Here is a 26759-nt window from a genome sequence, read left to right on the forward strand (position 1 = left end):
CTGGACCCTAGAGTCACATCTCTCCTCCGCCTACCAAAAACATAATGTAAGATGGTGGTACAGAAATCTTGGGGACAAACTGGTGGAATTACCGTTTCGTTTATGTTCCTTAATTAACCTGAACTTCATCATCAGTGTTTCCTTTACTTCTTGCCTCTAACCAAGGAGCTAGGGGCTTGGGGAGGATGTAAGACCATCCTGGTGAGCCTTTACCAAATGATGGTTTGAGAAGCCCTGGGTATTGGCAAAGAGGCTTTAGGGATTTGCCTTATTAGAGATGGTCAGATTGAAACAGAAGAGTATTTCAATGAGTATTTTTTAAAAATAAGTATAAATATAATTATTTAAATACCCTCCCATCTTTTAAAAAAAAGATTTGTGGGCCTTTGAGTGTGTGTGTATCAAGGGGCATGATGAAGATCAGGTGGGTAGAAGTGACACCAGAAGCACAAGCAATAAAAGAAAAAACAGATACACTGGACTTCATCAACATTAAAAGCTTTTGTGCATCAATGGACACTATCAAAAGAGTGAAAAGACAACCCACAGAACGGGAAAAATGTCTGCACGTCATATATTTGACAACAGGCTAGTATCCAGAATATATAAAGAATTCTTAAAGTAAAACAATAAAAGGACAAATAACACTATTTAAAAATAGGTAAAGGATTTGAAGAGATGTTTCTCCAAAAAAGATATAGAAATGGCCAATAAGCACATGAAAAGATGCTATCACTGACCATTAGGGAAAGGTTAATCAAAGCCACAATGAGATACCACTTCATGCCTGCTAGGATGCCTAGAATCAAAAAGATGGACAGTGATAAGTGTTGACAAGAATATGGACAAATAGGAACCCTCATACACCGACAGTAGGAATGTAAAATGATGCAGGCACTTTGGAAAACAGTCTAAATGTTAACAGTTTAAAACGTTAAACATGGCATTACAATATGATCCATACAATTCCCCTCCTAGATATATATCCAAGACAATTAACAACATACCCATTCCACAAAAGATTCCAAATAGCCAAAACAATCTTGAAAAAGAACAAAGCTGGAGGCATTATACTTCCTGATTTCAAACTATATTACAAAAGCTATAGTAATCAAAACAGTTTGGTATCAGCATAAAAACAGACATACAAATCAGTGGAACAGAATAGAGAGCCCAGAAATAAACCCATGAATATTATGGCCAATTAATCTACAACAAAGGAGGCAAGAATATACAATGGGGAAAGGATGGTGTCTTCAATAGATGGTGTTGGGAGAACTAGATAGCTACATGCAAAAGAATGAAACTGAACCCACTATCTTACACCGTACACAAAAATCAACTCAAAATAGATTAAAGACTTGAATGTTAGACCAGAAACCAGAAACCTCATAGGAGAAAACACAGGTGGACATCGGTCTTGACACTGGTCTTAGCAATATATTTTTTTGATCTGACTCCAAAGGTAATGGTAACAAAAGCAAAAATAAACAAATGGGACGACATCAAACTAAAAAGCATCTGCACAGCAAAGGAAACCATCAACAAAATAAAAAGGCAATCTACTGAATGGGAGAAGATATTTGCAAACCATATATCCAATAAGGGGTTAATATTCAAAATATATAAAGAATTCATACAACTCAATGACAAAAAAAACAAACAACCTGATTAAAAAACGGGCAGAGGATCTGAATAAACATTTTTCCAAAGAAGACATATGGATGGCCAACAAGCACATGAAAAGATGTGCAGCATCACTAATCATCAGGGAAATGCAAATCAAAACCACAATGAGATATCACTTCCCACCTCTCAGAATGGCTATTATCAAAAGAACAAGAAATAACAAAGTTGGTGAGGATGTGAAGTAAAGGGAACCCTCATTCATGCACTGTTGATGGGAATGTAAACTGGTGCAGCCACTGTGGAAAACAGTATGGAGGTTCCTCAAAAAATGAAAAATAGAACTACCATGTGATCCAGCAATTCCACTTCTGGGTATTTATTCAAAGGAAATGAAACACTAGTTCGTAAAGATATATGCAGCCCTACATTCACTGTAGCATTATTTACAATTGCCAAGATATGGAAACAACCCAAGTGTCCATCAATGGATGAATGGATAAAAAAAGATGCGGCATATGGAATATCAAGGGACCCCAAATAACCAAAGCAATCTTAAAAAGAACAGTTGTTAAGAAACTGTTCAAAGAAAGTTGGAAGTCTCACATTTCTTGATTTCAAAACTTACTACAAAACTACAATAATCAAAACAGTGAGGTACTAGCATAAAAACATATAGACAATGGAAAGAGATCCCAGAAATAAACCCTTGCATATGCGGTCAAATGATTTTCAACAAAGGTGTCAAGACCATTCAATGGGAAAAGGACAGTCTTTTCAACCCATTTTGTTGAGAAAACTGAACTACCCATATGCAAGAGAATGAAGATGGTCCCTTACCCTACACCATATACAAAAATTTACTAAAACTGGATCAAAGACATAAATGTAAGAGGTAAAACTACAAAACTCTTAGAAGAAAAAAATAGGGAAAAGCTTCATGACATTGAATTTAGCCATGATTTCCTGGTTATGACACCAAAAGCACAGGCAACAACAACAAAAAATAAATAAACTGGACTTCATCAAATTTGATAACTTTTGGACATCAAAGGACACTATCAACAGAGTGAAAAAGCAACCCACAGAATGGGAGAAACTACTTGCAAATCATATATCTGATAAGGGACTAATATCAAGAATATATAAAGAACTCTTACAACTCAATAACAAACAAAAAAATTGGGCAAAATACTTGAAGAGACATTTACAGATATACAAATAGGCAATAAATGCATGAAGAGATGCTCAGCATTACTAATTAGGGAAATGCAAGTCAAAACCACAGTTAGATATCACTTTACACCCATTAGGCTGGCTATTTAAAAAAAAAATAGAAAATAACAAGTGTTGGCAAGGATGTACAGAAATGGGAACCCTGTGTATGTAAAATGGTGTGGCCACTGGGGAAGCGAGTACGGCAGTTCCCCAAAAATTAAAACTAGAATTAAAAAAATTAAACATGGAATTGCCTTATGAACTGGCATTCCACTTCTGGGTATATACCCAAAAGAACTAAAAGCAGAGTATCAAACAGATGTTTGTATACCAATGTTCAGAGCAGCATTACTCACAATAGCTAAAAGATGGAAACAACCCGAGTATACATCAAGAGATGAATGGAAAAATAAAATATGGCATATCCATACAATGGAATATTATTCAGTCATAAAAAAGGAATGAAGCACTGATACATATGAATGAACCTTGAAAACATTATGCTAAGTGAAAAAAGTCAGACACAAAAGGCCACATATCATGTGATTCCATTTGTATGAAATGCCCAGAATAAGCAAATCCATAGAGACAGAAAGGAGATTAGTGGTTGCCAGTACCTGGGGGAGGGCTCCCAGGGCAAGAGACCGTGGGCTCTGAAAATATGACCCAAGTGCTTTTCAGCTCAGAAAACTGCTGACACCATGTGCCAAGCCCTGTCCCAGGCCCTTTATTCACAGTCTCTCATTTAATCCTCACACAGTTCTATAAGATGAAGACAATAATCATCTCCCTTTTCTAGATCAAGGGTCACCAAAGTTTTTCTGTAAGGAACCAGATAGTAAATATTTTTGCCTTTGTACTCATGAGCTCTCTGTTTCCCTGGAGACCTCAGCCCATAAACATGTTCAGAGGGTGCCCGACAGGGGACAGCCTGCAGTCCTGCTGGCTTTCCACTCTGGCTGGAGGCCAAAGGAAACTGGAAACCTGTGTTTACCTCGATCCCCTATCAGTTTAGATTAAGCAGCTGTCATGGTGTAGCATAAGGGTCACGGTCTTGCTACATGATCCTGGCAGCCCACATCACCCCTCCTATCATTCATCCATTCATTCATTCGTGCATTTATTAGGCACCTACCCTGTTCCTGCACTATTTTAGCCATGGGAATTTAGCACTGCACCTGCACAGCTCAGATCAAGAAGTACTCTCTTCCCTCTCAGGCCAGTGTCCTCTCAGAGTTGCGCTGGGACTGGTTACAATAAAAAACTTCTTTGGGGCTTCCGTGGTGGCGCAGTGGTTGAGAGTCCGCCTGCTGATGCAGGGGACACGGGTTCGTGCCCCGGTCCAGGAGGATCCCACATGCCGCGGAGCGGCTGGGCCCGTGAGCCATGGCCGCTGAGCCTGGGCGTCTGGAGCCTGTGCTCCGCAACGGGAGAGGCCGCAACAGTGAGAGGCCCGCATATCGCAAAAAAAAAAAAACTTCTTTGGAGCTGTTGCAAATGAAGAATCAGCTCAGTACTCCTTAGGACTGAGAGAGTCAGAATTTAAAATCTCTCCTCTACCTGATCGACCCTTCAGGACTAAACCCTGACCCCACAGTGCCATGCCAAGCTGATTTCCACCTTCTGAGTAACACACACGGAAAACACCACCTATGCACTGCTTCCCCCATATAGTCTCACTCTACACCCTCCACCTCCTCAGGACGTAAGCAGTTGCCCGGTCAGTTAACCCAGGTCGGTCTCAGTTTCCCCACCCATGACATTTAACAGGAATCAAGAGTTTATTCTGTGCCAGGCCCCTTTGCATGGACTATCTTACACTCACCATCTGAAGCGGGTATCCTAAAAAATGCCTCTACCTCATGGGGTTTTTGGGAGGATTAAACAGGACAATGGATGCCTGGCACTTAGAACATTACCTGGAACACAGTAAGTAAATGCTTGATAAATGTTACCAATTATTATCAGAATTTGGTGATACTTTATTCCCATTTTACATACGAGGAAACTGAGGTTCAAAGAGATTAAGGTCACAGAAATAGTAAGTATCAGAGCCAGGACCTGAACTGGGACGTATTTGGGTGCCAAGTCAGCTCTGCTTGTCTCCCCGATGGAAGAGACCTAGTGACCCCATCCTCTCTTCCTTGTGCCTCAAGAAGGAAGCCACAAGCTCGAGACACAGCCCCCAGGTGGTGGAAGAAAAGGCCCCTCTGTCTCCCTGCTCCAGCCCTCACTGGGCCCCACTGGTCAGCTCACACACACCAAGTGAGCTCGCTCACCCAGAGATAAGGGAGCCAGGATGTCACAGCCCAGATAAGAGAGGGCCTGGACCACCCACAGGGTTTTAGACATTAACGTGTACAGCCCACAGGCAGCAGGGCCAAGTAGCAGGATGGGTCAGCACTGCCACAGCCCGACCGTCCACAGGGGACAACTGAGGCATGCTCAAGCCATACCCTGGAGACCACACGGTGCTCGGGGCCTGGGTCCCGTCCTTTCCCTGGCCCTTCCTGAGGCCGGCAGGAGTACTGGGTTCACAGAAGGGGCTCAATAAATAAATGCTGGCAACAGTCCTGGAAGTAAAATTAAATAAAATTAAACCTCTTCTATAGGTCTGGACATAGCCCCAGATCTGCCCCTGTCCTTCTGTGACAGTGCCATCAGAACCACTTTCCTGCTTTGAGCCTCAGTTTTCCTACCTGGAAAATGAAGCTTTTAACATCTGTAAGGTCATTTTCAACATGGACATTTGAGGGTACAAGGTGAAGGACATCCCTTTATCACTGAATAAGCAGTTAATATTTATAAAAGTCCATTCATATCAGCCATTATCAGAGCCTGGACCTGGTATGTGAATAGTAAGGGTTCACTGAATGAATTTATGAAGAATGAAGAAATACGAATGAAACATTTCAGTGGCTTTGAGATGCCCAGAAATCAGGGCAAAACAGCCAACACAGACTAACACAGCTGTTTCTGCAAAGAAAGCTGGACTAAAGCAAGCCAGTCCCCTCCCTCTTCTGCCACCCGAGAGAACAGAGATGACGGCTGCCATTACTGAGCGCCTAACGCATGCCTCAGAGTGCTAAGCATTCTACAGGCGTTCCTTTACATACTCCTGTGAGCAGGTATACTTACGTCTATTTTACAGATGGGGAAACAGGTTTGATGGGGAAAGGGCTTCCCCAAAGCCACTCAGTTCCTAGGTGAGGGAACGAGGGTATAAACCCAGGTCTGTCTGACTCTAAGATGCAAAGATTGCTGAAATGTGCAGCCACAGGCAAGCTCCTTTCCCTGTCTAGGCTTGTTTCTTCCCGGGGTGGGACGGGTAGGCGCTGCAGTCACCCCTTCCTTCCCAGGTCTCCCTACCCTGAGAGGCAATGTCTCCTGGGCACGGGGACACCCCATCCGAGCAGAAGACAGAGGCTTCTGGTCACTCAACAGAGACCTGTAGAAAGAAGACCCCCCTCAAAAAACATAACAGTGAACACAAAAATGTCTCCAGCTTCTCAGCAGCCAGTCCCTGTAGGTGGAGTCCCGGAACCTCCAAACGTCTGAGTTCCAGGCCAAACAGTGCGGCCATTGAGCGGGGCAGCCCTCACCCACAAGGCCTCCCAGGAACGCCGGGCCTTCTCCTCCGCCTCCAGCTCCACCCACCACGTCACGAAGAGTCTGAGGAAGGAATCTGGGCCTCCCCTCGAGACTGTGGGAACTGAGTGCCCCTTGGCAGGAAGGAAGGGCACAAGGGATAACCTTGGGGTTCCTGAGGGGAGGGGAGGGGGTCCTGCCAAGGCAACAGGGAGCCTCTAAGCCTGTCTGGCACATTCTGTGGCACCTCTGCCACAACCCCTGCGGGGAGGATTACTAGATGAGGAGACCGAGATGGCGCCACATCCAAGTGTGCAGGCCCAAGTCCCGAGGCATCTCTGGGATGGGACTGAGGTGACTGCAATTCGGGGTGCCTAAACCCTTCTGATACTGTCTGGCCCAGAGATCAGAAGCACTGGGCTTCAGGGTCCAAGTCCTCTGAGCTTGAGTCCAAATGCTGTCACTGTGTGTCTTTAGGCAACATGCTTCACCTCTCTGAGCCTCTATTTGCTCATCTGTAAAATGGGGACAACACATTCTAACCGTGACGGGGTCCTGAGGGGAGTAAATGAGATAGCACATGTGAAAACAACAAGCACAGTGCCTGGCAACTCGCCGGAGGGTGACAGACGACAGTCACTGTCATCACTATGATGATTATCACCATCGCCACTCTCCTCATCACACCAGGAAATCAGGGCTGGAACCAGACTCCAGGCAGATGCAAACTGGATTTTCAGCCCCTAGGGGAGACACAAGCAGTTCTCTGTCTGCACAGACATTTTTCATCTATTTGACCATCTGTCTGTCCGGCCACCATTACCTAAAGTCAGGGGTGGCAAGGTTCATGCTGCCATAGAGAGGAATGGTCCAGGGCCACGCCCCTCATTAGAAGGACTCACCAATCCACAAGCCTAGGAGTGATCAGGGTCACAGGAAATACAGACACACAGCTGGAAGGCCTGCCTGACTGGTAGGAAACGGCATTTTCCACTAAAATTGTTAAAGGTTTGTGGCATGTGAGATGGTCCTCAAGGGACAAGTAGGATTTGAAACCAAGGGGAGAGGGGTGACGATGTGGAGAGGTGGGCATGGCAGGCAGAGCCAGCGCTGAGCTGCTCACAGAGCAGGGAAGACGGTGCAGGGTGGGTGTTCGTGTCCTGTTACATCCCCAAGGGGAACCCCCAGTCTTCCTTGACTTATTACCCGAGAGACAACGTCTCCAAGGAACCAAAACACCTGAGTAAATAAGGTGAGCCCCGGGTTTTGACTCTGGAGTCAGATACACCTGGGTTCCAACTCCAGCCGACACTGACTAACCTTGGACAAGGGAAGACCTCGGAACAAGCGCAGAGATGTGAGCCTCGGTTTGCTCGTGTGTAAGGTGTGGGGAACTATAGGATCTGCCACCTGGGTAGTGAGCAGTGGGATGACTTGGGGAAAGCCCACGGCCCAGGACCCGGCATTCGGCAAGTGTGCTCCAACCGTTAGTAACACCAGAGGCTGTATCCACGTGGGAAACTGAAATGACCAGCCCACACTCAGAGACAAGCCCCCAGCGCCAGTGGCTGCCCATGAAAGGTTGAAGGAACAATCTGAGAGCAGCAGAGAGCAGGGCGAAAACACTGGGCGCCTTGGGCAAGTCTAAGCATCTATTTGCCCATACACCCTACAGTCTTATTATGTCCATCCTCTGCCTCCCCACCCCTGCTGCCCCACAGAATGTAAATTCCCAGAGGGCAGGGCTTTGTGTCTGTGCCTTCAGCAACTAAAACAGTGCCTGGCACACAGTTGGTGCTCTGGAAACATTTGTTGGTGAACGAATGAATGCATGAGTGAGTCAGTGAGTGAACGCATGAATGAATGAATAATGGCTGCCCCACGTGCTCCGGGGAGGGGTGTCCAGTCACATGAGATCGCGGATGTGGAACACCAGACACAGGGGAGGCGTGATCACGATGGGGATGCAGAGACTGCCACAGTGGCAAGTACTGAAGGTTGCATCAGTGATGACACAAGTCTGAGGGCTCCTGAGACAGAGACCGGTAGGGACACAGCCAGGAAGGAAGAAGGGCCCTCACTCTCCAAGGAAGACAGAAGACAGTCCCTCAGCCCCCGGCTCATCCCTCTGTTTCCCCACTTCCCCCGCCCAGGACTGGGATTATCTGTTCCCATCAGGGCCAGACAGGGTATAAATGCAGGGAAGCGGCCAGGGTGGGGGTGAGGGCAGATGGGCGAGCAGGTGGCCGTCCATGGGGTAGCAGCCCTCAGCCCAGCTCATAGATGCCGCAAGGGAACATGGGCCCCTGTGGCGAGAGCTGCTTCAGGCCAAGCCAAACACTTGGATTCCTATATGAAAAACACCAACTTACAAAGGGTCACACTATTGCAAAACACTAGAAAAAGTCTGCCTTAGGTACAGCCTGTGGACTGGGTTTACACGTTTATCTGCCAATCTAGACTTTGAACAACACACATGACCTTTTCAGCTGGGTGCCTGGTACGAGGCTCCTACTGTCTTGCCAGCTGGGACGAGCTGGGTTTCTAATCCTGGGCCAACAGCTGCGAGATCAGTGTCATCACCCTTCATGTCCAGATGGGGAAACTGAGGCTCAGAGATGTGTCTGGGGTCACATAGCAGCACAGAGGCAGCAAGATTCCAGCCCAGGTCTAGCTGACTCCAAAGCCGCTGCTTGATGGACCGAAGGAACGAGGGTGTGAGTGAAGCTGGGGCAGGGGGTGGGGGGCGGTGAGTGGGGATGGAAGGAGCACACAGGCTTGCCACAGAGGGGATGAGAGCTGGCTGATGGGCTCAGGTGGTGAACTAAATGCCTGGGAACATGGCAGGCAAATCCCCGGACCACAGAGTCACCCTCGCTCCTGTGAATGTGACACAGAGACACCGGCCCGGCCATTCCAACAGCAGGATTCCAGGCAAAACCCCACATTACCCCGGCCTGTCCGTCCACAGCTACACCATTCTACTGCCATTCTACCTGCTAGTAGCTGACAGTCCACCGCACCCAAGGTAGAAGCTGGATGGATCCTCGAGCCACAGGCCCCTCCCCACCAGACGCTGCCAAAAAATGGTCTGCAGGACAACGGGCTCCTCAGGTGGAGGAGGGGGGCACAGACTGTGTGGGCTGGCACCTGGGGGGCGTGGGGTGCCCTGCAGAGGTGGGAGCCAGGCTGATCTGAGTTGGAACCTGGATGTGAGCCCGGAGACAGTCACTCTCTGTCTCTGACCCTCAGTCTTCACATCCATAAAATGGGGGTGACAACATCTCAATCCCATAGAATTGTGAGGATTCGGCAAGATAATCACGAAAGCGCCCGGCACAGAGAAAGTTCCCAGCAAAGGCCAGCTATGTGTGTTCTTTTGCTGACTCTTCCCTCTCACCTTCACCCCCTGCCTCCTGATTTACCCTCTGAGCCAAGAAGTCACAAGCTTCTGTGCCTGCTTCCCCTCCCTGAGCCTCAAGGCACTCTATCTGTACAACAGAAGTGGTAAGAAGTAACAATACGCTTACCCCAGAGGACTGAGAGGGCTGCATTTCAAGTGCTTCACAAAGTGCTATTGTGGATCTGCGTGTGTGTCCCCAGAGTGGACGCCCCTAATCCAGAAGGACGGCAGGAGTCAGTGAATGCCAGGGAAGCCCAGGGACCCCAGGACCCCCGAGCCCATGGGGAGAGGTCCTGGCCCACAATACTGCGGAGAAGGGCCACCACAGGCCACACAGCTGACCACGAACCCAGAGTTCAGGATTTCAGAGATACCTGGGCTAGGACAAACTGAGCCGACTCAGGCCAAAAGGCCTCCTTGAGATCATCCCTTCCAAGGCCCTGGCATTACGGGCCAGGAAGCAGAGGTGCAGGGAAGGGACAGTGCTTCCTACGGTCACAGAGGGTTGATCCCAGATCTGGGAAGATCTCAGGTCCCCTGACTCCATCCAGCCCAGCGCTCCTTCTGCCGCGCTAAGTGACTTTCTAAATGCACACAGTGCAGTTGGTGACTTTCTAATGTCACATTCTCTTTACAGTTCTAGTATTTTTTAAGGCCAGATATGCAACCTCTGTCAGTGACCAAGAGCTAGCCTCTGAGCCCAAGGCGACAAGCCACAGAAACCCTGGCCAGTGACATGTAGTCATATGAACATGTGTGGACAGCGGGCCCCTCCCACCCACGCCCTGCTCTGTGACCGTGGGCCCTGCACTTCCTCTTTGTAGAATGTTCACTTTCTGACAAGAAGTCACACTCTGAAAAGCCTACAGTCACTCCTTCAGTTCCTCTCTCTCTCTCACACACACACACATACACACACACACACACTCACACACAAACAAACAAACTTGGTATATACGTACAGGAAATTCACAGCCGCCTTACAAACCTATTTTTGCATTCCCTAGGCCAGGAGTCCTGGCTTAAATGCCACCAGGTCTGAGGAGCTAACTTATGGGGCAAAGCAGCTCTGCCTGTATGAAAAAATGTCATCTTGCACACTTTTCTAAGAACACAGTCCTCTTGGTTATCTGCACTTTCCTCAGTTTCAATAGAGACATGGGAATGAGAAATATATCCTCTCAATTCTACTTGAAGTAAAACAGTGGCAGATGTAGAGAACAGACTTGTGGCTGCTAAGAGGGAAGGAAGAATTGGAAGATTGGGATTAGCAGATGCAAACTAGTATGTATAGTATGGATAAACAACAAGGTCCTACTGTATAGCACGGGGAAGTATATTCAATATCCTGTGATAAACCAGAAAGGAAAAGAGTATGAAAAAGAACGTAAATCATTTTGCTGTACAGCAGAAATTAACACAACATTGTAAATCAACTATATTTCAAAAAAAATTTTTTAAAACGAATGAACAACAGTGGCACACACCAATGACATACAGCCCTTAGGCTGAGTATTGGGGACAGTAGGGAGTAGTGAGGTCTGAGGCTAATTAGAGAGCAAATCTCCTCCTAAGGGGCTGTTGCTGCTCAGCCCCAGGCAACTGCCGCCACATCTCCAGGTTGTTCAAGAAAAGTCCAAAGGCCAGAACTTTATGTGCCATCTTCTGACAAAATGCTAGCAGCAAATTTCTAAAACCATCTCGCGTGCCAAACAAAATGTGTCCGTAGGCCCGTTCCAGCAGACACCCTCCTCCTCCCAACAACAAGAGGCTGTGAGTGGCAGAGACACGTAGTTCTCAACCGAGGGCAGTTTTGTCCCCCAGGGGACAAGCGGCAACATCTGGAGACGTTTATGGTTGTCACACTGAGTGGGGAGATGGGGGTTCTGCTGGCATCTAGTGGGTAGAGGCAGAGACATTGCTAAACATCCTACAACGTACAGGACAGCTCCCCGCCACATAGAAAACGATCCAAACCCTGAGGCAGACCAAACAGAGTCCAAAAGACTTGGAAGCTACTCTGGGGACCACCATGGGAGTGGGGGGCTGAGGGTGACAGGAGGCCTGCTATTTTCTCTGTGGCCACAGGACTTCCGTGAAGATTTCAACAGAGGAGGAATCCACAGCTAAGAATGCTGGGAAAGCCGAGGTGTAGACAATGAGGGTTGAGACGTGAGCTGGGGGAGCAAGACCACTGGCCTTCGGGTCAGGAGAGGTGGGTCCAAACCCAGCCTCTGGCCCGAGTGTCCCTGGACAAGCTGCTGAGCCTGCCCGCCTCAGTCCTAAGAGGACCGTCCCCAACCTCTGGCCTTCCAGGCTTGGCCAGACCCAAACACCCCTGGCCTGGGCGCATCCCCAGGCGGAGGTCCTGAGATTGGGGCACTGCACGGCACTGGGGGAGAGGAGTTCCTCCACCGTGCTTGTCCTTCCAGCCAAGCCCCGTCACTTGCGAGCGCTAAAGAGACCCACGGTGACAAACTTCCTCCTAACAGGGAGCACAGGGCCTGGGCTGAGGGCTTTGGCAGGCAAAGGGATTGGGCCAGAATGGAAGAGAAGTGGTTTATTTTCTTTTATTTCTATTTATGGCAAGTGGGTCCTAATTTTCCATTTCTGGTAATGAGACGGAAGTTTCTTTTTCAGTGAATGTAGTTAATTTCTAAAAAGTGAGTCACCTTAAAAAAATATGAACTATTCCACAGGTAGGAGAATGAATGAGGTTTGGGAGAGGCAGCCCTACGGAGAGTGTTACATAAATATTACAGCTCTTTAGCTTCGAGAATGACAAGTTCATACCTGGGGGGGAAATCCAGGGAGGCTATCCAACTGTGGAGGCCTTCCATGCAAGCAAAGGAGTCAATGCTTTGTTTGGTAGTCAGCAAGGAGATTCCTGGGCAGATAAACTTGTGCAAACCTTTCTGCCCAGACAAAACTTGGGGCAGAGGGACTTCTGAACTTCTCCTGTGCCGGGGCTCCAGGGGTGGTGGCCAGGCCTGGCTGTGTGCACATGAAAGGGCTTTCCTCACCCTGTGCTGATTCCTTCATCCACCCTGACATCACCTTTCTTACTGTCTGGGGGTGACACGGATCACAGCAAAGCCTCGGGTAGGTTCATCAGATGAAAGGCAGAAAAGCCAGAAGAGAAGAGGCTGCCACAAACCAGGGGGTGAGGGTGTAGTGGGAATGGAATGAAAGGACTGTGAGAGGAGGGGAGAGAGAAGCAATGGCATTAACTAAGCACCCACTTTGTGCCAGACACTGCTGCCCATGCCCCACCTCACTTGATCCTTACAATGGGATAGGTTTTGCTACCATCATCCCCATTTTAGGGATAAAGAGCTAGAGACTCAGAGGTTAGCTAAGATCTCAACTGGTGCTACGAGCCAGGACTTGTCCCAGTTCCTCCACTGCAGGGTAGGGAAGACAATGCATGAGACAGACATGGAGAAGAATCAAAGGGACTCAGAAATTAATCAGATTAATGGCCGAGGAAGAGGGCAGACGCTGGACTGCTTGAAACCTCCTTGAGGTTTCTCAACACCTACACTAAGACCACAACCCCTACCTCCCTGACCCCATCTCCTACCACCCCCACCCCATCCCAGGCACACCGGCCCCTCATTGCCTTTGAATGCAGTAAGCATGCTCTCACCTCAGGGCCCTTGCACTTACTGTCCCCTTGATCCTCCCTTGACTGGGTCCTTCTCAAACGTCACCTCCTCAGAGAGGCCTCCTGCTGACCATGCACAGAAGGTGGCTTGCCCTGTCCCTAGCCACACCTCTGATTTCATATCCATCATGGTCCTTATCGTTACCCGAATTATGTGTTTCTGTGCTTATTGGCCATCTTCCCCACCAGACTGTAAGCTCCATGAGCAAGAGGATTGTAACTCTTGTTCACTACTGAATCCCCAGTCCCTAGAACAGGGCCTAGCACACAGCAGGCCATGACAATCTGGTCTCCTTTCATATGGTTCTCTGCCTCTCTTCCTTTGCCATCCTCCAGCCACAACAACTTTTGTCTGGTCCTTTAGAGGCATCACTGGCTCCTGCCTCAGGGCCTTTGCACTTCCTATTCCCTTTACCTAGAACTTTCCACCTCTGAATTTTCTGCAGGTCTGCCCTGCATCCTTCCTTTGGGGCCTCAGCTAAAAGGTCACCTCACGAGAAAGGCCTTCCCTATCCATCCTATTTAAAGCACCTGTTCCTGACCCTACCCTGGGAACCTCTATCCCATTTCCCAGTTTACTTTTCTTTCACACACTTAACACTTGCTGAAGTCCTCTCATTTACTTCTTCATTTGCTTCCGTATCACCTGCTTCTACCACAAGACTCTGAGCCCAGTGAGGCCAGGGACCTGGCCGATCTGTATCCTCAGGGCTGGAACTGGGCTGGGCACAAAGAAGGAATTCAACAGACACTTGTTTACATGAATAAATGGAGAACCCTGTGGTCTGACAGGGCTGCAGGCTTAATTCCCCCACGATGACCCAAGCTTCTAGAGATAGCAGCCAGAGTCCCAGGGTGAATAGGTAACAGATCAAAACATAGGGTTTGCTGTCCTGTCAAAAAGGCTGAGGGCAACGAGGGGTCAGGAACCAATCAGAAGGAGCTTTCAAAATCCTCACAGCCTTCAAAGCAGGACTCTACAGCCACCTTCACTTCTCAGCCAGATTCAGCAGAAAGGAAGAGCTTCAGAGGCAGGAAGATTCCTCCTCTCCTCCCTGCAAGCTACCAATAGCTGGAGAATTGTTTCGGTCAAAGGCAAGCGCATCCTTTCATGTGCTTCTTGGCCATCTGTATGTCTTCTTTGGAGAAATGTCTATTTAGGTCTTCCGCCCATTTTTGGATTGGGTTGTTTGTTTTTTTGATATTGAGCTGCTTGTATATTTTGGAGATTAATCCTTTGTCAGTTGCTTCATTTGCAAATATTTTCTCCCATTCTGAGGGTTGTCTTTTTGTCTTGTTTATGGTTTCCTTTGTTGTGCAAAAGGTTTTAAGTTTCATTAGGTCCCATCTGTTTATTTTTGTTTTTATTTCCATTTCTGTAGGAGGTGGGTCAGAAAGGATCTTGCTGTGATTTATGTCATAGAGTGTTCTGCCTGTGTTTTAGCCGCATAGCACAGGGAGGTCAGCTTTGTGCTTTGTGACCAACTAGAGGGGTGAGATAGGGAGGGTGGAAGGGAGGTGCAAGAGGGAGGGGATATGGGGATATATGTATACATATAGCTGATTCACTTTCTTATACAGCAGAAACTAACACAACACTGTAAAGCAATTATACTCCAATAAAGATGTTTTTAAAAAAAAAAGAGAACGCAAGGGCAACGTCAGCCTGTGGGCTGCAGGTACCCCACTACCTTCATTCTCCCCAGGGCAGGGCTGGCCTCAAAAGGGGAAGGGGGGGCTTCCCTGGTGGCGCAGTGGTTGAGAGTCCGCCTGCCGATGCAGGGGACACGGGTTGGTGCCCCGGTCCGGGAAGATCCCACATGCTGTGGAGCGGCTGGGCCCATGAGCCATGGCCGCTGAGCCTGCGTGTCTGGAGCCTGTGCTCCGCAACGGGAGAGGCCACAACAGTGAGAGGCCCGTGTACCGCAAAAAAAACAAAACAAAACAAAAAGGCGGGGAGGGGGTCTGCCTGGACCTCCACTCCTTCCCCTGCTCTGGACCAGCCCTGGGGGAGCAAAGTCAGGGTCCTGTCTACCGGAGGAGGGAGACACCAAGACATAGAGGTACTAAAATGTGACTGGTAGGAGAAGAGAAAACGAAGGAGCAGAGAGAGGAGGAAGAGAAGGTAAATTCCACCTAGAGGTACCAGGGAAGAATTTAAAAGGTCTCATGGAAGAAGCGATGCTCCTGCTGACTCTGCAGATGACAATGCGAAGGGCCTGCCTGCAAGAAGGCACTAGATGAACAAAGGCCTGGAGGTACCACCTGCAAGTAGCTTAGAACAGCTGGAGAAGAGAGGCCTGGGAAGATACCGACAGGTGGACTATAATTAGCCTGTGTACCAGGTAATGGGTTTGGAATGTATCCTGGAGAGCTGTGGAAGAGCTTTTCATAGGGCAGCGTGACATGCGTAGGGCCTCTCATCCACAGTCTCTGACATCTGTATGTCTGGGCTTGTGACTAATTCACTGTGTGACTTTGGGTAAATTCCAGACCCTCTCTGGTCTGCAGTTGATTCATCTTTCAAATGAGATGTTGGCTGCATGACATCCAGCTGTAGCATTCTGCAGTTTAGTCAACACGCCTCTGGTGTGGCTCCAGAGGTGTGCCAGAGCCAGCTTTCACTGGCTTATGAGGACTGATTGTTAAATTTTCAGCAATTTTTGTAAGCTGGTAACATAACCATTGTTTACAATTATTATGTAACCTTATTATTTAAAAAATTGAATTAAAAACAACAAAGAGGATTAAACACTCAAAACTCATCGCTTCCCTAATTATCTTAGCACATTCTAGTGTTATCTCTACTGTTAAAGTTATCTACAATCTATCGTATCTGTATGGCAGGAATAACTTCATCACGGAGCGCTACTGCATCTCTTGCCAACTCTGTGTTAGTGACATTTTGTTTTAGCTTGAAATTGACCATGGTGGGAATACACCACAGAAACTGGCAGATGCTATAAACCAGGGCTGTTGTTCCCAGAGAGTTTATTGTTAAACATTTACCATCATGTTACTCTGTCTCTGTCTCACTCCCATAAGACGTGTAGGAAAAGAGACCTAACCCTTGAAAGACTTTCCCAGAGGCCAAAATCTGGCTCAGGGCTAGGGGTGGGGGTGGGGGGATGGGACTGTTAGGGGGAGGGGCAGTTATAAACCCAAGGAGATTCATGAGCTCAGCCCAGGGTTTCCCACATTCACTTACTTGGGGGGCCTGGTGTACATCCAGAGCTGCATTGTCCACACGGTCTAATGCGGGAGCCACTAAACACATGTGGCTATTGAACACTTGCGGCTACTGTAGAACAGCATGTATCATTTTATTCACTTTTAATTAATTTAAGTTTAAAAACTGGTACTCGATGCTGTTATTGGGATACATTTCAGAACGCCGGAACAACCTAGGGATGTGAATCTACTTGTTCACCTGTAAATTTTATGACATCTAAATACAGATCAAGCATTTCTAACGAAAATTTAGCTCCTGAATTGAGATGTGCTAGAAGTGTGCGACACGTACTGGATTTGAAGGCTTAGAAGGAAAAAGAGGTAAAGTAGCTTATTAATAATTTTTACACTGATGACATGTCAGAATGATAATATGTTTTATATACTAGGTTACATAAATTATATTATTTAAATTAATTTCATCAGTTTCTTTTTGCTTGAATGTGGCAATTAGAAAATTTTTAGGGAACTCCCTGGCGGTCCAGTGGTGGTTAGGACTCCACATTTTCACTGCCAAGGGCCTGGGTTCAATCCCTGGTCGGGGAACTAAGATTCCGCAAGCCGAGCAGTGCGGCCAAAAAAAAAAAAAAAAAAAACTTTTTTAAATTACATATATGGCTATCATTATATTTCTATTGGATGGTGCTGGTTTAGAATATTTGGGGTTGTTTTTCCCCCACTTGCACCACTTGATATTCAAAAGCAGAAGTGGTCATAAGAAACCACTAGAAGGATCTTGTGAAGATTACAAATTCTAGAAGAAAATGAGCTAATCTTGTCAGATGGCAGGTAGGGTGGTTTGGTGAGTGACCTCCACCCCAGCTGGGGAAAGTCCATCCCTGGCTGCCATGGCTGGGGAAGAGGCCCAGGACACTTGGGCAACAGTTAATTTCTCATCCCAAAGCCCAGCCCCTGAGAGTGGACCCCAGGCCAGGGCTGATTTTGTCAAAGACACCCACGCAGAAAAACTAGCTCCTGGAGCCGCACAGAAGGCCTGGCCTGGCCACAAGATGGGGCCAAGAATCATCACACAGAAGGAAAGAACCAAAAAGTTGGTGCACCTTCAACATTATATCTCAGAATGAGACTCCTCCCTTCCACACTTCTGTACATGCCGTCCCTCAGACTGCCTCTCCTTCTCTCATCCCTTGAAGAACTATGCATCCTTCAAGATCCCGTTCAAATGTTCCTTTCTCTGAACCCTTTCCTGACCAAATGATGTTCCCATCTCACATCCTTGGACTTCTGGCCTAGTCTATTCTTACCACTTCCTGGTCAGTCTCGGTGCTTTCACTCTTGCCCCCTCAAACCTGGTTTCTTCCTAAAACGCAAAATTTGTGTCTCTCCCTGTGAGACTGCCACTGGGTCCCTATTACCTAAAGCAATAGTTCTCAAACTTCAACAAGCATCAGTCACCTAGAACAGATGGCTACACAGCACTGTAAATCAACTATACTCCAATAAAACTTAAAAAAAAACAAAACAAAACAACAACAACAAAAAAACACAGATGGCTGGGCCCTATTCTAGAGATTCTGATTCAGCAGGTCTGGGTTGGGCCCTAATATCTTGCACTTCAAACAAGGTCCCCAGTGCTACTGCTGCTACTACTGGTCTGAGAGGTTGTACTTTGAGAACCACTGATCTATTAAAAGATCAAGTGCAAACTCTTCACCTGGGCATTCAAGGCTCTCCACAACATCGCCTCCTATGACTGCCCTCATCTTTCACCACGTGCTGCCCCAAACCTAGTCCACCGTGATCCCAACATGCCACACCTTTCCCGCCTGCACACCACGGCCCATGCTGATTCTCCTGCTTGAAACATTCTGTCTGTCTTGATCCACCCAGTTCCAGGGCCACCGTCCTTGATTTCACAATGTCTAAAACCCAAATCTTCAAAAATGACGAGATGGCACCTTTAAGGGTCTACAAAGTAACAAATACAGGCTATAGGGGCAAGTACAAAAGAGGAGGGTGAGAAATGATTTTGACCAAAACAGCAGCCCTGGATAAGAAAGTACCAGCCTAAAGCGACAACTTTGGGACAGAAAATTCTGGTGTATCTGTTTAAACAACCTCATCACAGTCACTGTCCAGTTACAAATTGTCCTTTTTCTCCATCGGGTTTTCCAGCTCTGCCACTTTCTAGCTATGTGGCCTGGCAGGGGGGAACTTACTCAGTATCTTTGTTTCTCACTTTCATCTATAAGATGAGGATAAAGCAACAACCTCAAAGAATGAAGATTAAATGACATAATGCAAGTAAAATGCACAGCAAAAGGCCCAGCACACAGTAAGCCTTCAATAAATGTTAGCTGTTGTTATTATCTTTGGACTTGGGAACGTAATGAACTTGGTATCCAGTCACAAACAATAATGGGAACAGACACATAAAACATGTTTTTCTTAATGGGTACGTAATCAGCAATTCAATGAAGATTGTGTTGATGGATAGCAGGATAGATGGATGGATGGATGGGTGGGTGGGTGTGCATGTGTGTTGTAGGTAGGTGCTTTGATGGAAAAACTCATTTGTATAATATCAAAAGTGGCTCTGGGGACTTCCCTGGTGGCGTAGTGGTTAAGAATTCGCCTGCCAGGACTTCCCTGGTGGCCCAGTGGTTGAGAATCCACCTGCCAATGCATGGGACACAGGTTCGATCTCTGGTCCGGGAATATCCCACAGGCCGCGGAGCAACTAAGCCCGTGCGCCACAACTATTGGAGCCTGCGCTCTAGAGCCCACGAGCCACAACTACGGAGCCCGCATGCCACAACTCCTGAAGCCCACACACCTAGAGCCCAAGCCCTGCAACAAGAGAAGCCACCGCAGAGAAGCCTGTGCACCGCAACGAAGAGTACCTCCCGCTTGCCGCAACTAGAGAAAGCCTGCGTGCAGCAACTAAGACCAAACAATGAAGACTCAATGCAGCCAAAAATAAATAAATAAATAAATTCATTTTTAAAAAAAAGAATCCACCTGCCAATGCAAAGGACACGGGTTGGAGCCCTGGTCTGGGAAGATCCCACATGCCGCGGAGCAACTAAGCCCCTGTGCCACAACAACTCAACGTGCACTCTAGAGCCCACGAGCCACAACTACTGAGCCCACATGCCACAACTACTGAAGCCCGTGCTCCACAACAAGAGAAGCCATGGCAATGAGAAGCCCGCGCACCATGAAGAGTAGTAGCCACCCTCACCACAACTAGAGAAAGCCCACACGCAGCAACGAAGACCCAATGCAGCCAAAAATAAATTAATTAATTAAAAAAAAAAAAAGTGGCTCTGTGAGACCGGCTTGGCAATAGACACTTAAAAATCTTAAAAATTCTCCTAAAGAGATTCTCAGGCAAGAACACAAAAATTCAAAGATGTCCATCACAGAGTTGCTTATAACAGCAATTAAAATTTTTTAAAAAAGCAACGGCCTAAATGCTCAATAGTCAGAAGATGGAATTCTACAGAAAAAGAAAAAGTGAAGATGCAGCTGTTTCCCTAAGACGTGAAAAGTTGTTCTCAATATATCTTAAATACAAAGGGTAAAAAGTGAAGTAACTAGTCTGCTGTAAGTTTATCTTTTTTTAATAACTATGAGTGTGTGTATATATAGAAAAAGTCCAGAAAAATATATTCCAAATGTTATCAGTGGTTATCTTTGGTGTAAAGATTTGGATGGTATTAATCATTTTTGTTTTTGCTTTTCTGTATACTCTCATTTTCCTCTGATAGCCATATATTTTTAAATTTGTTTAATTTCTTAAAAAAAGAAAAATTTTTTAAAAGGCAGCTCCATGAATCAAGACAGAAGAAATGCATAGGGTCAGCTTCCTGGGCCTCAGCTATGTGACCATGAGCAAGGAGCCTGCCCTCTCTGTGCGTCTGTCCCCTCCCCTTTGGAAAAGGGTGACCAGTCCCCTGCCCGGCTCACCTTCCAAGGTGCCCAGAGACAGTGGATGAGGAAAGGCTTTGATATCCACAGCTGGCAGTCAGGTGATGGTGGTTTTATTCCCCCAGGGACATCTAGAAGACTCCCCAAGGAGATGCTCAGAGAAGCAAAAGAAAGCTGGCCTCCATTGCGGGGCAACCAGTTTTAGTGGACAGAGTTCTGGGCGGAGCTGGGGTGCCAAGTTCTCACCCCCCTCGGACACTGGCTTCCTTCATTTCTGTGAAATGAGAGGGATGAACTTTGACAGTGGTTTCTAAACCACTCCTTTGGTTTTCTTAAATAACAGGATCCTTTTCTCAAATGAAACACAGATTTCTCCATTAAGCATCAGTAGCTCTGTTCCTCAAAATCAGGCATTCTGTGCAAAACGAATCAACTTGGAGTCCATTTCGCATTATTTCAAATGGGAAAAATTATAAAGCATGACGTGTCCACTCAAGACTCCCCATTAATTTCCTAAAACGTAACTAACACATAGTAACACTCTCCCTGTACATGGCAAACTATCGTAACAGGAGGTCCAATGCTTAAAACATACCCTCTTGGGAATCCCCTGGTGGTCCAGTGGTTAAGACTGGGCACTTTCACTGCCATGGGCCCAGGTTTGATCCCTGGTCGGGGAAGTAAGATCCTGCATGCCACGCCAAAAAAAAAAAAAAAACCCCTCCTGACCACCAAGTCATTATTAACAACCAGTAACTGCGGTAGCATGAGCCTGGGCCGCTCTCCCGGATCCGGCACATTCCGAGATGCCCAGCCCCCACTGACCCTCGCTCCCTTTGCAAACCGTCTACATGTGAGTCAGACAGTCTTCCAATTACATCTAGAATTCACGAGACTTCCTGCCCATCATCTCGTTACAAATGTTATGCTGAGTTTTAGGAACGTAAATATGGTGTTTTACGGGCTCAACACTGGCTGAAAAGGAAGTTTGGAAACATGTACCTTCTTTTATAAACTGAGAGGCATTAATACTAGGAGAACATCAATGTGGGAGCCATTCTGCAGGGCAGGCTCTATGAAAACCAGGGCACCCTGGAATTCCTCCAAGGGTGATGCTGAGTGGGGAAGGTGGGGATTGAAGCTGTATCTGCACTGTGCACCTCAAAATATGAGGTTGCTGACGGAGAGTGGGGGCTATTAAAGGGTTCCCTTTAGTGCTGCCATTGAAAGGCATCCCCTTGGAGTAGCCGCAGCAGTAGTAATAACGATGCCACCACAACAAATAATACAACAGCTCACACTCAGCGAACTCTGACATGTGCCAGCTACTCTTCCAAGCACCCGTCATAAATTAGCTCATTTAATCCCAGGAACAACTCAATGAGCTAGGTACTGTTATCATCCCCATTTTACAGATGGGGAAACTGAGGCAAGGAGAGGTTAAGAACTTGCCTAGGGTTATCCAAGCAGAGCTGCGATTCGAGGCCAGGCAGCAGAGTTTCAGAGTTCCTTCCCGCTCCAAACCACTACCCCTGGCCCCCCAAAGTGGGGAGGCTCTGCAGAAAGAGGGGGCAGGGGACCCAGAGCCCCCCCAACTTCACCTTGTCCTCGCCCCAGCCCTTGCCCTTAAAGCAGAAGCTGAGAAAGTGTTGAGGCCCTTAGAACCAAGCAGGGTCCGGTGGCATCAGGCCATGGGAGCCAAGGGGGACGGGCGGTGGCACCTTACCCACAGCTTCCAGTCATAGTAGTAGGCTCCCAGGAGCTTCACGATGTAGGGGTGGTCACAGGTGGCGAGGATCTCAATCTCCACGATGTAGTCCTCCAGCTCCTCCTCACTCTTGGTCTCAATTACTTTGGCGGCAGCCAAGGCACCTGTCTCCTTGTTCTTGGCCTGCGAAGTTGAAGACACAGAAGGTCAGCAGCCATGGTTGGCAGGAAGCTGACCCCTGGAGGCCAGCTCAGAGAGGTCCACGTTGAGTGGGAAACAGAGGCCAGATGTCCAGATGCGGATAAGAGGCTGAAGTAGGAGGTACGCTATTCTCAACAATGGCCAGTGCTCGCTCATTATGTCAGCTCAGGAGGGCATGCGTCAGAAACAATGTTCTGTGGTTAATAATAAATTATTTTAAGTACAGTACACCCATACTATAGGATAAATAAAAATACAAGAGCAGCATAGATCTAGAAACAACAACATGGAAAGATTGTTTATTGTTCGGTAAAAGATGCAAGTCACCGAACAATAAAAGTGGTATGATGCTTTTTATATAAAAAATGGAAAACTACTCTTTTATAAATGCTCACACATGAACATAAATGCATGGAAAACTCTGGAGAGATACTGCCTGACAGCAGGCTGGGGAGGAGCCTGAAATGGGGACAGATTCAAAGGACACGTTCACTCTCTCTGTACTGTTTTAAAACTTTAATAGAATGTTTCGTGCATTTATTTGCATCATTTCACATACATTAAAAGTAAAATGAGGGACTTCCCTGGTGACGCAGTGGTTAATAATCTGCCGGCCAATGTAGGGGGATGAGTTTGAGCCCTGGCCAGGGAAGATCCCACATGCCGCGGAGCAACTAAGTCCAAGCACCACAACTACTGAAACCCGCGCGCCTAGAGCCCGTGCTCCGCAACGAAGAGTAGCCCCCGCTCGCCGCAACTAGAGAAAGCCTAGTTTCTCTTCGTGGCTGCAGCAACGAAGACCCAAGGCAGCCAAAAATAAATAAATAAAGTAAAATGAAAAGGGTTTTTAGTGCCCACCAGTTACAGCGGAAGTAGCTCCTAGATGCATTTCACCTGGTCGTAACAACAGTTTCTTATGTGATGAAAAAGAGAGAATTTCACACGTATGAGGATAGCTATAAATTTTTAAAAACGGAAAATAAGTGTTGGTGAGGATGTGGAAGAATTGGTACCTTTGTGCATTGCTAGTGGGCATGTAACATGGTGCAGCCACTGTGGAAAAGAATTCCCAGCAGTTCCACTCAGGTATATTTGCAAAAGAACTGAAAGCAGGGATTTGAGCAGTATCTGTACACTAACGTTCACAGCAGCGCTATTCACAAGAGCCAAAAGGTGGAAACAACCCAAGTGTCCATCAGCAGATGAATGAATAAACAAAACGGGGTACAGTCAGCCCTCCCGCATCCTTGGGTTCCACATCCTCAGATTCAACCAACTGCAGATCAAAAATATTCAGAAAAAAAAAAAAAAAACAGAAAGTTCCAAAAAGCAAAGCTTGAATTTGCCACGTACCTGGCAACTATTTATATAGCACTGACATAGACTTAGGTATCATAAGTAATCTACAGAGGACTTAAAGTATACAGGAGGATATGCATAGCTTATACGCAAATACTATGCCATTTTATATAAGGGACTTGTGTATCCATGAATTTTGGTATCTGCGGGGGGTCCTGGAATCAATCCTCGTGGGATACCGAGGGAGGACTATATATACATCCAATGGACTATTATTCAGTCTTAAAAAGGAAGGAAATTCTGACACAAGCTACAACATGGATGAATCTGGAGGACATTATGCTAAGTGAAATAAGCCAGTCACAAAAGGACAAATATTGCATTATTCCACTTAAATGAGGGTCCCTAGAGTAGTCAAATTCATAGAGACAGAAAGTAGAATAGAGGCTACCAGGGGCTGGCTACCAGCAGGAATGGGGAGTTAGTGTTTAATGGGTACAGAGTTTCTGTTTGGGATGATGAGAAAGTTCTGGAAATGGATAGTAGGGAAGGCTGCACAAACACTGTGAACATTCATAATGTCACTGAATTGTACAGTTAGAATTTGCTAAAACAGTCAATTTTATGTTACGTATATTTCACCACAATTTTAAAAACTGAGAGCGAGCAAGAAGTAACCGTGTAATAGTGCAAAAGCAATTTCACCCACGATGAGCTGGTGCCCAGGAAAAGGGTGCAGGGCCCACTGTTTCCCAGGTGGTCCCGTGAGCCTCGGGGGCCGCTGCTGGGAGCACCCACCCACCATGCTGCTGTTGGTGGTGGGAGATGTCCCGGTGTTCAAAGAGAGCACGCTTTCCTACAACACGGGCCTAAAAGCCAGCTGCTCGTCTGCAGCCTTTGAACAGCAGTCTGCTGTGGAAAGCACGGAAAAAATGAGCCACCCTGGACTCCACCGTGGTGCCTTCCTGTGGACAGCACCACACGCCACTTGCCTAACAGGACAACTCTGCCACCTGATCCGCTGGAAATGCCAATGGCTGAGTCGCTCCTGCATGCCCAAGTACCCCTGGGGATGACAACCGGCATTCCCATCAGCTCACGTGACACCCCATTCTACAGACTTAGAGAGGGGACGAGACTGGAACTAGGGAGGCAGCACGAAAATGTGAATCTGGGTCCTCTAACTTCCAGGATTCTGAGCACTTTCCACTATCACACAAGGTCCCCCTGTCATCTCCAGAACTCAGAAGCCTCTGAGACCAGATGCCAACACGCAAGAGCACCCCCAGGCCAGCCCTGCACAGGGCACTCGCAATGCTGAGACAATGATCCTCCTCCTGGCCTCAAGGAGCTCAAGGGCCAGCTGGAGAGACCCACCCCTCTACTGCCTGTGGCAAGATGGTGAGCTTATGGGGGGTGGGGGGTGGAAACTGGGAGGGGGCGCCAAGCCCCGCTAGGAACCTTCCGGAAGGGAGTGATGCCAATAGGCAATTTATATGCTCATTTGTAAATTTACTCCCAGTTTAGGTAAATGTTTCTGCTAACTGAGCTGCAAAGTCCCCAGGTCCCAAGCAGTGACAATCACGGTTTCACGTTTGTCAAGGACCCACTCTGCAAGGGACCCTGGTCCACACTTCAACCTGTGCTAACTCATTTATCTCCTCATTTATCACCATGTAGGTGCAATTATTATCTCATGTACAGATGAGGAGATTGAGGCAGGGTCCCAGCGACTTGGGTGACAGAGCTGATCTGCAACGCTGGCAGCCCTGCTCCCGGGTCTGCACTCTTGGAGTGTATGGCACCTTCCACATCTGGCCCAGGAGCTCCGTTTGGGGAAGGGAATTTCATGCGGGGCCATTCCCCCGAGATCAGTCCCTGTCCTAGAATTCACGCTGCTCACTCGGCCCTACCTGGGTGGGGTCCTCCCCCGTGAACTCAGTTTAGAAAGCTTGTTCAGAATGCCTTAGAACCTCACTGATTTAGCATTTGGGCTCTCTCTCTCACATGCTCACACGCTCACACGCTCAGACACACACACACACTTAACTGATGATGTGCCTGCCTTTTCATTTGTTGTAAAGCTGATTTTCTCCTGTCCCACTAGGGGACCATCCAAGTATCCTTTCACATTGTACAGTACTCATGCTCTTCCTCCTCTCCAAATCCAGAGAGAAGTTAAGGGCCCACTCTGCTCCTTTACAGAGAAGCCAGGAGCGGGCTTAGTGGGTGGCCAGAGCTAGGGCCAGGTGACCAAGGCACCCACCCTGAACATGCCCTCCCAGCCCCCAGCCACAGCAGCACAGGGAGAGCTGAGCTCACCTTTCACTCCTGAGAGCTGGTGAAGGAGGCTGCAGCCACCTTTTCCTGGGTTTCCTTAAAAGGTCTGTTTTCTCCTGAAGGTAGGCGAGGCCCAGGCGGGGACCGTTTTCCAGGAGTGCACAAAACCTGTTTTGCCCTCCATCCTGAAAGGCAGCACTGACCAGAGGTCCCAGCCTCTGGCGGGGTGCCAATATCAAGACGGAGGATCACCCGCTGCCCAGCACCTCACTCAGATTTCACAGAGAGCCAGGGCCTGCCAGAAGGGGGTTGGTAGCAATCGTGGTACATAAAGTGACTTGGCCAAATTAAGTTCTCTAAAAGCCTGGTTAAGGCAGTATCAACTGGAAAAAAAAAGCACATGAGAGTTGTGGGCTAAGTTTTATTTGGGGCAAAACGAGGACTACAGCCCAGGAGACAGCATTTCAGATAACTCTGAGAAACTGCTCCAAAGAGGTAGGGAGGAAGGTCAGTATACATGTGATTTGGGTGAAGGGGGAGTACATGCAATCAAGTGCATTTTTTTTGCAGGTTTCTGCTAGTCTCCTGAAGGCTACTGCTAGTCACAAGGAGCAGACGTCACCACGAAGGATCTTACTGCTTTT

The 26759-nt window shown here is 47.5% G+C and overlaps 1 protein-coding gene across 2 annotated transcripts in view; it reads right to left on the bottom strand.

Moving 5' to 3' along the window:
- STK10 (serine/threonine kinase 10) overlaps positions 1-26759 on the bottom strand; it is a 121222-nt gene that overhangs the window by 74146 nt on the left and 20317 nt on the right. For both annotated transcript variants that reach the window (XM_079917028.1, XM_079917029.1), the window contains exon 2: positions 22354-22518. In XM_079917028.1, the coding sequence (XP_079773154.1) occupies positions 22354-22518 (165 nt within the window). The remainder of the gene's footprint in view (positions 1-22353; positions 22519-26759) is intronic.

This window comes from Stenella coeruleoalba (assembly GCF_951394435.1).
Source record: "Stenella coeruleoalba genome assembly, chromosome: 3".
Lineage (NCBI taxonomy): Eukaryota > Metazoa > Chordata > Mammalia > Artiodactyla > Delphinidae > Stenella > Stenella coeruleoalba.